This window comes from Corvus moneduloides, chromosome 9, assembly GCF_009650955.1.
Source record: "Corvus moneduloides isolate bCorMon1 chromosome 9, bCorMon1.pri, whole genome shotgun sequence".
In the NCBI taxonomy this organism is placed as follows: Eukaryota; Metazoa; Chordata; class Aves; order Passeriformes; family Corvidae; genus Corvus; species Corvus moneduloides.
Genome location: NC_045484.1, coordinates 4,461,241 through 4,475,404, shown reverse-complemented (window position 1 = coordinate 4,475,404; position 14,164 = coordinate 4,461,241). Strand labels below are relative to the sequence as shown.

Sequence of the window (14,164 nt, the reverse complement as noted above, 5' to 3'; positions counted from 1 at the left end):
CGCGGGGGCGTAGCCAAGGAAACGGCCTCGCGCCGCCGCCGCCGCTTCCGGCACCACCCCCCCGGCGCGCGCCACCGGGCCAATGGGGGAGCGCGGCGCGTGGGTCACGTGCACCGGCAGGGAACGCGTAACGAGAGGGTCGACGTGGCCAAAGGGAGGGGGGAACCACAGCTCCCGGCGTGCCCCGCGCCCCGCCCCGCCCCTCACGCTCCCTCAGGCGCTGCCCTGAGCGAGCTCCAAGCGCGGAGCGTGCGGGGAAATCATGGAATGGCTCGGGACCGTAAAGATCAGCTCATCCTGGGTACGGACGTGGTCAGAGCCCTGTCCAGCCTGATCCTGCACACTCCCAGGGATGGAGAAGCCACGGCTTCTCTGAACACCCTGTGCCAGGCCCTCACCACCCTCACGGGGAAGAACTTCCTCCTAAATACCCAGCCTAACACTCAGTTTGAAGCCGTTCCCCCTCACCCTGTCATTCCATGCTTCTGTAAAAGCTCCCTCTCCGTGTTGCCCGCAGGCTTCCCTCGGGCACTGGAAGGAAACACCTCCGTCACTCCCAGCTGCCTGAAGAACAGTTTTTAATAAAATCCCCCAAATTACCACACACTCAGAAAAGCAGCGTCCCAGCAATGGAAGGGAAGAACGTCTTTATTTCCATGACACGCGTTTGTACGAAGTTCCAAGCAAATACAATGTGTTTCATCTCCTGGCCTTTAACAGTGGAAACCCCATGGATGCCACACCCCAGCCCGCTCCCGTCAGGGCACCCGACCCTCGGCCATGCGCCGCGAGAGGCAATTTATTACGGTTCCCAGTTTGTGAAGGCAACTGCAAGAAAGCAACAAACCCGACAGAATGGGTGCATTAGTATAATTTCTGATCAGTGGTCCCATGTAACCTTGCAGATTGCTGATCTCTTCTAGCCAAGCTGTTTCTTCTAACCAAGTGGGGTAAAGACAAGAAAAACACTATCCATTTGCAAAGGGACAGAAAATGCCCCAAACCGGGAAAACAGTCCCCTGTCCAAGACGAACTGCAATTTAAATTGCAGAACCAAGCAAGGTACAGGCTGAATCTTCCCCATCCTTTCCCATCCCACTGGTGAAAAACATCTGAGCATTCAGCATTCAGCAAGGCAACTCATATCACAGGAAAATATTACCCAGATCTAGGCCTGCCACAGAAATAACTCCAGAATTACCATGATGGGAATACTTATGCAAAATGCTCTCTTTACAGATGTACCTAATTCATATTAGAATGAATTAGTTTCCTTTTGCAGGAGGCTGCAGTCTGTTTTGCTGCCATGCTAGTTGTCTTTCACACCAAAAAAAGTATTAAAAACCATCACGTCCCCTAATTTTAGCTTAGAAAGGCTGCTGCTGCTTAACTCTAGGACGTGTTATAAATTTGAAGTCACTTAGCACTCAGTACCAATTAAAAATAGTTCATGATTTGTAAAAGTGAAGCAGCGGCAGTGAAATAAGCAGTGATTTGTTAAAAAAAGTTGGCCGGCAGTGGTTTGTATGTTTACAAATTAGTATTTTTGCATGAAATATAAGGAAGAAACAAGCCAAAGTACTTCTGCAAGGAAAACATCTGTGACCTTCACGTTTCCATACCACAGTACGACTTTTAGAATAAATAGGAACTGCATTTATTTTACTGCAGGGGCAGAGCAGTTAATCCAGTTACTCAACAAGGTTCCTCCCTCACACAGTAATATTTGCCTGCTCCTCTAGTGTCAATTCTCTGTTAGTATTAAAGAATATTTTGATAGCATTAAAAGACTTCGCACAGTTTGCTGAAGTTAAATGCTAACAGATACTATGCTTCCAGGACTTTGTTATTTCTTCCCATGTCTTTATGGGCATAAATCCTGCAGTCCTTGCTGCAATTATCATTAATCTTTGCTGTCCTCCACCTGTATGACATTCAGAAACAGGCTCAAAACACCAGGCCAGAATTTCAAGGTGCCTTAAACTGATCTCTAAAGTAAGGTCTTGCATTTGAAAGGCCAATTTACTAAGATACTGGGTTTCATCTCCAAGCTTTTCTGTGCAAACTGAGATGCAAAGAACACATTTAAGCATCTCTGTGCCGAGATCATGGCTTGATACAGATCGTGTGTATGAAAGCAGCTGCCTCCTTTTAATAACTGCTTTTGTAATGTGATTCTGCCCTCCAAAATCTAAGCACATGTAACAACCTCTGGCTGCCTGTCACTTCAGTTAACATCTGCACTAGAAATTACATTAAATTATTCTGATATTTCAAAACTGTTGCCACTTATTACATGATTTCCACACCTGTTACATGATTTCCACAGCCTACAGACCTGAGTAACTCAGTGGGAACGGGAATGGCAGGACTTGATATTCTGTATTCGATAGCTGTAAGTGAATCTATTTTATGGTGGGATTTAAACCAAAGAAATGCTGCCTAATGGTTATAGTTATTGTAAACATTCTCATCTTTCCCTTCCATAAAACAAAACAAAACAAAATAGCCATAAAGTGCTCTGGAAGGCTAAATAACCCCGAAGTGCAGAGTGGGACTGAGAAACCTGCTCCCATACTTTCCCCTTTTTAAATACAGCAATAAGAGAAAAAAAATTTAAAAATCAGAATATTTGCTTGTCTTTGATATCTGCTAAAACTTGAAAATAATTAAGTAATCAGTTTGCAGAGTTTGCACAGTGTGGCTTTTCAGCAATCTACTAAATCAACTATTTGGTTTTGTTTACTACTAAAAAATGTTTTTATTTCCTGTATACTGCATGCAAATACTAAAAGCATCCTCGAGTATGTATGTACCAACCACCAGAATCAGAGCAGTACTTGTCAAAACCATGCATTTAAAAATCAAGAGCATCCCTAAGAACAGCTAAGTTGTTATTTAAAATAAGTTGATGACAGTTGGATGTTTGAAGCATTCAGTGGTCACATTTTCAGACTTTTTCTCTAGCTTTACAAGGGAGCAAATTTGAAGTGACAGATGAGGTTCCTCAGCAGTAATCTGGTTTTAACTGAAAGGAAACCCATCACCCATCCCTCAGGAAGGGATCCGTGGGAAACCTGCAGGAGCTGGGGACACCACAACAAAGCCCATTCCTCCAGCCCCGACCTGCATAGGTATTAACAACTGAACCGGGATTACTGGAGTAAATAGGTCCTGCAGGGCTGGGCTGAAAGCTGCTTTTTACTCCTCAGAGTTTTGCTGTGCAGAACCATCTTCCCGGTGTTCTTCTGGGAGAATCGCTTTTCCTCCTGTGCTTTGCATTCCTGCGTGTGAAGATGACTGATCTCCTGGCTCCCCCTCTCGCCCCCCAGGCTCTGTGTGTGCCGTGCGCTCTGCCCTGGGCTGCCCCAGGCGCTGCTGCTGCACCAGGGAGACCGGCTCGAGCAGTCCTGGGCCCGGGTTTGCTCTATCCAGGATGGGCACGTCCCTCGTGGCTGCAAATGCAGCAGGGCTCGGAAAGGAGCTCTGTGTCCCTGCCTCCCCCAGGACAGCGTGGCTGTTCCCTCCCCCTTCCTCCCCATACAGCCTTTTGTCTTCCACCGCATTTCCCGTGTGTTCCTCTGGCTGCAACCTCTCACCTCCCGCACCCGTGTACCACACACTTGGCCTGCTCTCCACCTCTACCTTTGCCTCCCGAGGCGGAGTCGAGCTCTCCACCAGCCACGGTGCTTGTGCCCCCCTGGGCACACTCTCTACACTCGTACCATCTGTCCCCAGGCTGGCTGAGTATGGTCGCTCCTCCTTTAACTCTACACATTCTGCTGCATGTTCACTCCTCATCTTCTGGCTCACCTGAATTTCTGCCACAGCCACTTCGCTCAACTCGTACTTCCCATTATGGTGCTCCTGCAACTTCAGCAGCTCACCCTCGCAGACCTCCTTTATGTTCTCAGCTGGAGTATCTGCTGGGATCTCAACTGTCAGCATCAGCAAATCCCTTATCTCATTCACATCATCAGGGGATTTATAACCCTTTTCTTCTGACTGGCTTTCTTTTCCAGGACTATCCCCAAACCCTGCTTTCCCTGACTTTTCATCCTGGGAAACAATCTTTGTCTCAGTACTCTCACTGCTTTCTTTTTTACTATCCCCTTCAAACCCTGTTCCTACTGCATTTTCACTCTGAGATAATTTTTCCATAATTTCATTTTTTACCTTGCTTTTCTTTTCTGTACTCCCTAAAATTTCTGTATCTGTTACACTCTCAGGTGGGGAAGTGGGCTTCATCTCAGAAACTTTTTCCTGTGCTGTGCTTGCTTTCTCAGTGCCGCTGACAGACGCAACAGCTGTTACTGTTTGACTCTCTGAAGTCACCTCTTCCTCTGCTGCTCCTTCAGGTACCTTAAGTTCTTTTTTAGGGCTGGCTCCAAAATTTTTTACTGCAGCGTCAGTCCCAGAAGCTACTTTCTCCTCCACAGCTTCTTGTTGTGCCTTGAGTTCTCTCTCAGCGCTCGCTACACACTCTGATTCAATCTCCAATGCGCTTTTTCCCTCTGCAACTCCTTGTTTAGTGCAGCCAGCCAAGGGGGACTCCTGTTTGTCACCAATGTCTGTAACAGCCACTGCTTCCCTCCTGCTGGCCTGATCACCAGCTGCACTAACAGAGGCGCCTGCCTCTTTGTCTGGTGACTTTCCCTCATCAGCATCCTTCTCCCACACGATTTTCCCTGTCACAACGAGCGTTTCGTCCCCATGGCTCTCGGTGTCCGACCCCTCGGCTCGGGCGGCTGTGGGCACCTTGGCGGGGGTGCCCTGTGCTGATCCCACAGGGGTCCTCAGCTCCGTCAGGCTGGACACGCTCTCACAGGGCACGTTCAGGTTATCCTCAAATAGGTTGTGCTTCTTCAGAATGGCGGCTTCTTTGATCACTGAATAAAACAGAAACACCAGAATGTTTTGGGAAGGCTGATAGAGGCACAGGGAAGAATGCACAGTGCTTTCCCAAGTTTGTGTTGTACATTTTCATATTAAAGACAACAATAATGTTCATTTTCAGCTTCCTTTCAGTTCACATTTCTTTTCTGGGGATGGGGATTTTTTTTTTGAATAATGGCACTTTAGTATTGACCTAAGTGTTTCTGAAGCAGAGGACCTACAATGCACAAAGGTAGTGCTTCAGTGCAGAAGGATTTACATCGAATATGCTAATAAAAGTGTGCTGGTTACAATTATTATACTGCTGTTTTGGAACAGAAGTGCCTATGGTCTAGGAAAACATCCTGTGCAGTACATCTGCTTGTCTTTTATCCAGGGTATAGACAGACATGTACATATAGAGAGATAAAAATATTTTGTAAGTATTTGTATATATATAATATTTATTAAGAATAGTTTAGTTTTCTGACACAGAAGCAGAGAGATCTGCAAGGAGTACACCACTAGCATCTGTGAGTAATGGAAACCGCATCCAGTAGTTCATTTCACTTGGGGAAATTAATCTCTGTTGCCATTAGTCTTTGCAATTCTCTTAGTCTTGCAATTGGCAGTCTTGCCATTTACTCATCACCAGGTCTTTGCAAGTAAGGACAGAATTTCCCTCCTTGGCCCAGGGAATCGAGATCAAGTGAAATTGCCTTAATTACATTTTGTTAGACAAAGGCTTGTGCCAAGCCATCACTCCGAGTTCCATGGGTTTAGTAAAGCTGCCCCATAACTCAGATTTTAGGGCTTGCAACACATCTTCAGTGAGCCAAATGAAAAAACACTGTAGGGATGTAACCACCAGTGTTGGGGAAAGTGGGACAGGAACAGCCAGGTGAGGCTTCTGGGAAGCTCTGAAGGAACAGCTCATGGGCCACATGTTATTCCTGTCACCTCAAGAATGTTCTCACCTTTCAGGGCCTCTTCAAGCAGTGTCTGATATAAAATCTCTTCATACACGTTCTCTACTTGGATCACACTCGTGTAATCAGCAAAAATGTACTGCTCGTATCTCTGCAGCTCCTGTGCAGGTAGGGAAGAAAGGACAGATGGAGAAAGCTGAGGGATTCTGAGTCCTACTACAAGCGAATGGCTTGGAGATGCCATGGAGCAGGTCTTGCAACACCCCATGACAGCTCCTGGGCTGCATTGTTTGAACTATGACTCCATGAGCTACGTGTGTCTACAATCAATTACGTCCTTACCAAACAGTGTTCCTGCAGTACAACCACAGTTAAAAGCACTACAGATCACTGCCTGCTGAAACAAACAACTGCTGAGGAAATGCCTCACACAACTTGTTTGTCCAAGGAGGCAAATCCACAGTGCACGGGAGACGTGGGGTTTGGTTTTGTTTTTCTAATAGGTGTGTAATGCTTTGAGCTCACTGATTTATACCCAAGAGGCTGCCTAGACAATAACTGAATCATTATTATTAGGTAGCTGCTTGGTGGTCTATAAAAAGTAAATTAAGAGACCTCTGCCCTCTTCTAGAAGAGGCACCTACATAAAAACACCTGGAGGTTTTCAAGTGAAAGGTCAGGACTTGGTGAGGCCTGGCAGCTGTGCCACACTTTGGCTTCTAGAGCTGGCTGCCCATTTCTGCAGAGGCACAAACACAAAAGGCTGGTGGGAAACTGAACAGAAAGGGCTTGTGGAAGTTTGCTTCACCACTGCTTCCTCTGTGACAGAGACATGAGATGTCTGCACACATACTCCAGGTGATGAAATGCTTGTCCCCATGCACAAACATCCTGTCTTGAAGGCACTGCTGACACTCTACAAGAGACTGTTACTTCAGGGATCCAAAGGAAAGGAGAGTGACGTACAAAAGAGACAGATTTTAAATATATTCTTGAACGTTGTAAATTTTAACAATCCCCACTCAAAGACTTGCAAGTGTAATTTCGCAAAATGCTTGGTTTTAAACTTGTTTCTGAAACTGAAACAAGCTGAGAGCATAACCAAGAGCAGCACACTGGGGGTGAGAGCTCACAGCCAACAGGAGCAGATGAACATCCACCAAAACAGAAGGGCAGGAGGCCAGGATGGGTTGGGGCTCTCCCCTTTCAGCAGGCACCAGGACAAGGCAGGAGGGTGCCCAGGGCTTTCAGAGGGTTCAGACTATTCATTCTGAGCCCAGGTGAACAGCATTCCAACCAACTCTGCTACAGCCACACAGATATCACCCAACACCTCCACCAGACAGGTGTTTGCTGACTGAACGTGCCCTGTGTGATTAGAGGAACAGAGATGGTCTCTGTGATTATTCCCTGACTGTTGTCCAACCCTTGCACTGAACACCACTGACAGCAAGGGCTGCCCTCTTGCTGAAAGAGTTAAGCACAGGCTGGGCACAGTCCTGACCATGCCTCCAAGTGCTGCTGCAGAGGAATGAACAAAAGGCCCAGCTCATCCCTGCCTCCCAGCTGTCCAGAGGAACTCAGTTTCAGGGACTTCAGATCTCTAGGGAAGGAACGAACCTAGGGATGGGCAAAGGACTGCAACTGCCTTTGAGAAAGCAAGGTGTATACATAGTGTCCCTGTTTCCTGAAATCTTCCTTGGGCTCCACACCTACCCAACCCATGAAGTGGCAAATCTAAGCACTGAGCAGGCGGGAAATCTGCACAGTTCTCCGAGAGAAAACAGCCTGACAGTGTTAAGGACTTACTGCCAAGGTGCTGTTCCTCCCCTGCCTTTCATTATTGTTTTCATTATTGTTTTAGTCACAAACACCTACTGGTTTGCATGTTGAAGCCAGTGTCTTCTGCATTGTGGGCAAGGTAATCTGCACCAGTGCCTCTTGGAATATCTTCTTGCGGATGGTGCTGCTGTCGTAGTCATATTGCTGCCAAAACACACCGGAAAGAAACAAGCCCACACGTGCCTGGGGTTATTCACCACTCCCACAGGGAACTGGTTCCTGTCAGCCTGTAGCTGCTGCATCACAGGTGCACAGGGGTTTTTGAAGGGCCATGCAGGTTAGTCCAGCTTTTACAAAACCACTCTAAGATTTACTGTTCTGGGATCTCTTTCCCTTCATTTAACTCTTAGGCTAGAAACAGTGCCCGATTGCCCTCCCTGGGTGTTTCAGCACTGCCTTTTCTCAGAGTAACAAATTCTAGCGGCAGGCTAATTATAAAGTTAATTAAAAAATATTTATCCAGATCCACAGCGCATTAATAATCTGATTTACCTACAATTAAAGGGACTGCACATGCAAATACTTTTGTCTCTGCCCAGAACTAGGTTTTATCTCCCAAATGAGAACATTGCTAAGTTCAGAACTCATTCAGTTCTTTACCTGAATGCTGAGCACTGCAGCACAGAGTGATGTGTGCAGACAGTGCCACCAAATCAGTATGTTCAGCTGGATGGTAAAAGGTTATCTTCTTTCAAATACTGAGGTATATTCATATAAAATGTATTCTCTGTTTCCAAAAAGGCAGCCTGCAAATGTGCTACATGACATTTACCTTCAGCACTCTCAGCTTGACTTTTTCAATGGTTGTTGCAACTTTGGCCGAGTCTGCCTGGTGGCTTGGAGAGAACAACTGCTCAAAAGTATAAACTGCATTTTCCATCAGCTAAAAATAGTCATTAAAAAAATCTGTTAAAGACCAGCAACATCAAATTCCTGCCAACATGATAAGTGTAATTGTTAATTTAAACTGTGTTTCTGAGAAGGTGCTCTGAAGAGCAACATGCCTTGAAATGCTGCAATAACTAATTAAAATTAAAGCCGTGGTATCATTATTATGCTGTCACAGCTTTCTTGTACAGATTTGATCTCATGTCACCATCCAAACTGATGGTGACAGAGCCAAAATGTAGAATTGATTATCCATGTATACAAACCACAATCAAAACTCATTATCCCTAATAAGAAGACTCCCATTGACTCCTATCATTAATCATTAATAAATAGTATTTAATAATATTATTTAATACTGCACATAATTTCAGTAGTATATATAATTTTATATATTTTTTTATTTATATATTTATATATTTTTATATATATAATTATACTGAACTGATATATATATACATATATCAGTTCAGTATAATAATAATCAGCAAAAATCGCACAGAGTGCAATCGTTTCTCACAGAATTATGCTAAGCTGGCATTTACCATATTTTCAGCTTATCCAGAGATAATATATTATGCTCCTACTCTGAAGATATTTCAGACAAACAGTTTTGCAAGCGGTAAATGAGTCTATTTAATGAGGCTTTGCCTTTTCTTTAGCTGTTCCCATTCAAAATTTAACATTTTCTTATTGGAGAAGTACTGGAAGATATGCAGGGGGGCCATTCCTTCAGCCGGTTGAGTACCGTGCTCCCAGATTTCCTGAAATTGGCCACTAGAGGATGCCAAGCTCCCAAGGCAAGGAATCCTGTTCCACCCTCCACCCGAGGTACATTTTAGCCAAATACTACACCAACACAGACATGTCTGATTTTACTTATTTATGAAATAAATGTCCATGGACACAAAGGAAAACTACACAATATTTTTATGAGGAAAATACCAGCCTTTTAAAGAGGAAGATGCAATAACAGCATGTTTAGAAACTCATGCTATAATTTAACTTATTTCCTGTTAATTTTGACTCATGTTCTGTTCAGGAAAAAAACGACCTCTTGGTTTATATGGGATTTATTTTCTGTCTACTTCTTTGTCTTGACTGATGGTCTTCACTGAGTGAAAGACAGCATTTTGGAATGTTCCCCCCTGAAAGACCCAGACATGAAATCAGAATTTTATTTCTGAATAATTCCTTGGCTGCTGGTCCTGGCTGCTTTTAGGAAAACCCTATCCCAGCACTGCCCTAGACACTTGTTTTCCATATTCATAACTCCCACTCCATAGATCTGGACCAGCTCCATTTCACAAGATTACTGAGCAGATTATTAAATTTCCCAAATACAGATTAAAATCATAGGGTTCAGTTTAGAGCTCCAAGGGCAAATGTGCCTTGTGATCTGGCAACTGAAATCAGACTGCTGTCCAGCTCCTCACAGATTTCTGGCCAGGCATCCAGCAGGAATCCAGGCAAAGCAGAGTTATAGCCTATACCAACACACACAAGAGGGGACAAAGAGGTGGAGTTCAGTTTTCACCTGGAATGATATCATCATCTCCACCAGTGCCCTGAAAAGTGAGGCTGGGTAAAGCACCTACACCCTGAGACATCGTCTGTCTCCAAGTTCCTAACATTAATTTCTTTTCTTTATATTAGTGAGAAAATCAACTACCAAGGAGGAGACATTCCGTTTTGGTAAAACACGTTTAAGACCCTTCCTGAAAAATCGAGCCTTGAGAATGGCAATCAGGTGAGTTTTAGCCACTCCACTGGTTACACACACAACTTTCTCGGGTGCTGAGACACTGGGAATTCAGAACCTGAAAGTCCAGGGAAACAGATGATCCATGCAGAATTTTCATGCCTTGCTGAACGACTCACACACACAGAGCCTCACAAATACAAGTACCAAGCAGCTTCTAGCTGGTTTTCTCAGGTTTTGTTATCTGTACCTTGCCTGAGAGACACTCTGGGGCTCTTTCTGCAGCTTTTATCAAGCTCACTTTGAAGTAGATTAGCAGGACAAACCTAACCTGTTCTCCCAGGAGGAAAAGCTGGATCTTACAGTACCTCTTGCATGAAGTTCTGTGTCCTCTGAATCACAAAATCAATGTGATAGACCTTGAAGCGATTCTTGAGGTCCTGCAGGAGCTCATGCAGCAGGTTCACTTTCAGATAGCAGGGCTCCATTTTCACTGAGTTGAAGGGCAGGGTCATGAGCTGATCCATGTTCTGCATTCCCGTGCAGGTTTCGAGACAAAGCAACCAGAGGTAAATTTTTAATAGAGAATGTAACAATTTGGCCTTAACCCAAATTCTGGTATCTGCACTCCAGTTGCACAAATACCACAAGACTTTCTAAACGACAAAACCAAGTGCTCATGTGCTTCCACCTGGGAAAGCAAATCCTGCTGCCAGCCAAGGTCTAGCCAGAACGTCCTTGTGCTGATATAAAGGCTCCAACTCTGTTTTGTCTTACCTCCTTTAGCCTGGTCATGTCACTGGTCTTCTGGAAGTCCTGGATGATTTCATTCACTTCCTTATCAAAAAGTGAGCGCACTTCCATGAATCCGGAACTGACGGGGCCCATGAGCTCTTCCAGGATGGAGGTGAGAAATGGCTGGATATTCTCTGTGCAGCACTTCTGGGCAGGCTCAGAAACACTGGCTGGAGGGTCACAAAGGACAATGGTTGCATTTAGAGACAGAGTGAAAAAAGTAATTGGAACTTATCTCTTTATAGCTAATTCAATGATTTCATGTTTTTCCCTGGAGTCACACCTCCACAGAGGTGATGAGGGTGTGAAAGGAGCTCACAGCTTTATGAGTGACAATGAAAACCCTTCTTCCAAGCCTCACCTAAGCAAACACTGGCAACTGTGGGCACCATGAGGGCAGAGGAAAGGGCAGTTCTGAGTATGATGAGCAGCTATTTACTAATTTATTTGCCAGTTTAAGCAACACCAATAACATTTTGCCTGCTCTTTACATTCCTTTTTAAATTCATAACAAAATTATGATTACTTCACATTAATTAAAAACCACCTAAGAAGCCCTTTGGCTTAAATATTCTCTGGAAGCCCATGGACTTGTCACATAACCAGAATCTGGTTTTGTGGTGCATTCCTAGAGATCAGGTCAAAACCACTCCACTTTTAATTATGCTCATGTGACCTCTATCTTCACTACCTAAGGCTCTGCAAGTGTAAATGAAAGCAGAATTAACAACTCTGATCAGGATACTCAAAACCTGTCAGCTCCAATTTGAGAAGACCTTGTATTTTCACAGACACAGTGGCCACAGGTATCAGCTCCCATCAAAGGCAGCAGAGGCTCTTTTGTGTTCTGAAAATTGGTGTCTCCAGTTGGATTTCTCAAAACACACAAGGATTTCAAAACAAGAACATCTGGTAATCTGAGCAAAACAATGGGAAACATTGGAGAATTGCTCCAAAGCACAGCTGTTCCTCCACTAACCTTTGATTTTTCCAGCTAAGAAGTTCTTGGAGTTCAGAATCTGATCCATGTCTGAACGAATGGTCCCTTCAAGAGTTTTTGCAAATTCTCTACATTCTTCTTTCAAGGTACTTAATCCTTCTGCCACCTGCTGCTGGACTAAGCCATAGGTTTCTTCTACAATCTGGACCCAAATCAGATTGAGAAGCAGAGATCAGAATCAGCACCCACAGAGCTGCTATGAGCAACAGCTACTCTGCAAGTGTCAGTCCTTACCCCAAACCAGGCCCGCTTCCTGTCATTCCTCTTTCCCTTCATTTTAGGCAGGATCATTGTCTGGAGGTTAGGCAGCAGTTCCTCCATCACCAGGTTGCTCAGGATCTGTATGGTCCAGAGATGAAAATGACAAGTTCACACCCTGTTCTTCACCTGAATGCTGAGCACTGCAGCACAGAGTGATGTGTGCAGACAGTGGCTCAGCTGTCCCTCCCAGCTGCCAGGAATTACCCACGGAGGCTTTGCACTCTCTCTGCCTAGATTTGATCTGCAACTCCTTCCTTACCTGTCCCACTCAAATGCACCAAATAAATATGCAAGACTTAATATACGTCTGATTTTGGGAGTCTAGGCCTCCCTCTCCATGTTTTTATTTGTAGACGCTGTCTCTGGCCTGAGAAAGCTGCACCAACAGCCCAGCACAGTCCACAATTACATCCCTGCTGTACCCAGCTGCTGGCTGAGCCAATACAGAGTGCAAAAACACCCCTCAACTTTCCATTTTCATCATGCCAGGCCTTTTTCATTTGTGTCAGTGCTTCCAGACACTGCACCTCATGTATTACAGCTGCCACAGGCATCTCGGGCATGCACCAACACCAGCAGAGGGAAATGGCAGGAACTAGAGTAGCACAAGTGAAGAAGGGCTCTGACTGCAGCCCAGTGTAAAACAGGGCATAAACAGCCCCTACAGAAATACAACACACAATACCCTGCTGTAATATACCTCCAATATACCTCCAGTATGCAATACACTTTTACTGTAGTTTCATTTAAGTACTTAGAGATAATGCCACAGCAGCACTTCAGATTCAGCTCTGCTGACTCAAGTATCTGTCAAAAGCAATTCACTAATTCAGGTCCTAAACTAATGGCTCTCTTAAGAAAGATCTCATGAATAACCCAAGCTATCACAAATAATAAACGTGACAACAGATCAAACAGATTTAGGAGCCAAGGGAAGCTGTGTCAGGGGAGGGTCAGGCTGGAGATCAGGAAAAGGTTCTTCCCCCAGAGGGTGCTGGGCACTGCCCAGGCTCCCCAGGGAATGGGCACAGCCCCGAGGCTGCCGGAGCTCCAGGAGCGTTTGGACACCACTCCCAGGGATGCACAGGGTGGGATTGTTGGGGTGTCTGTGCAGGGCCAGGGGTTGGACTGGATGCTCCTGTGGGTCCCTTCCAGCTCAGGATATTCTGTGATTCCATGATTTTATATTGTGCAGAATCTTGAGCTCTCTGGGAACGTTTTTAGGGCATTGGTGGATCTTCCCTCAGGTGCCTGGGCTTGTGCTCCCACTCCAGCCATGCTGCAGCCCCAGTGTGCGCTGACACTGCAGGGACTCGGCCACCACAAACGAGTGTCAGCAAATGCATTTCTTGGCATTCTGCAGGGACTTTTACAGCAACAAATTGCAGCCTGCTTGCTCCAAACCACTCACTTAGGTTGGATATTTGCCTAAAATAATTATTATGTTTGGTCCAAGCAGGCCATGAGAACACACTATACTTACAGAATGAATTATTGCTAAGAAGATAATAGTGGAACTAGGCTGGATGTCTTCTGATTACAGCTCTCTTGAGGTATATGGGTTATGAGTAAGTTGTTGGCAAGCAATAGGAAAAATAGAATATAAAATGAAACTATCACTATAATAGCTCCATAACACGAGGGAGGAGGGGGGGAAAAGAAAAACCCTCATGTAACTCCTTAAAGTAAAGAATTTATTATCAGATGTTAGCAGGGAACTTCAATCCCTGAGTTGATGGCAGTGGGAAAGACACTGTTTATAGATTTTTCTCCAGATTCCACATTTTTCAGCATTTCAAAGGTAGGCTTCTTCTAAAACAATAATCTGGTTCCTTAAAACAAACTCCCCTCCTTAAGGTTTTTTCCATTTTC

The 14,164-nt window shown here is 44.9% G+C and overlaps 1 protein-coding gene across 1 annotated transcript in view; it reads right to left on the bottom strand.

The window, feature by feature from the left end:
- Window positions 1-621: 621 nt before the first annotated feature.
- Window positions 622-14,164, bottom strand: part of NIBAN1 (niban apoptosis regulator 1) — a 57,106-nt gene continuing 43,563 nt past the window's right edge. Inside the window, exons 7-14 of the mRNA XM_032117811.1 lie at window positions 12,266-12,370; window positions 12,011-12,173; window positions 11,014-11,201; window positions 10,605-10,766; window positions 8,419-8,529; window positions 7,683-7,790; window positions 5,853-5,964; window positions 622-4,889 (exon numbers count right to left, since the gene is read on the bottom strand). Coding sequence (XP_031973702.1) covers window positions 3,202-4,889; window positions 5,853-5,964; window positions 7,683-7,790; window positions 8,419-8,529; window positions 10,605-10,766; window positions 11,014-11,201; window positions 12,011-12,173; window positions 12,266-12,370 — 2,637 coding nt within the window. The 3' untranslated portion in view covers window positions 622-3,201. The remainder of the gene's footprint in view (window positions 4,890-5,852; window positions 5,965-7,682; window positions 7,791-8,418; window positions 8,530-10,604; window positions 10,767-11,013; window positions 11,202-12,010; window positions 12,174-12,265; window positions 12,371-14,164) is intronic.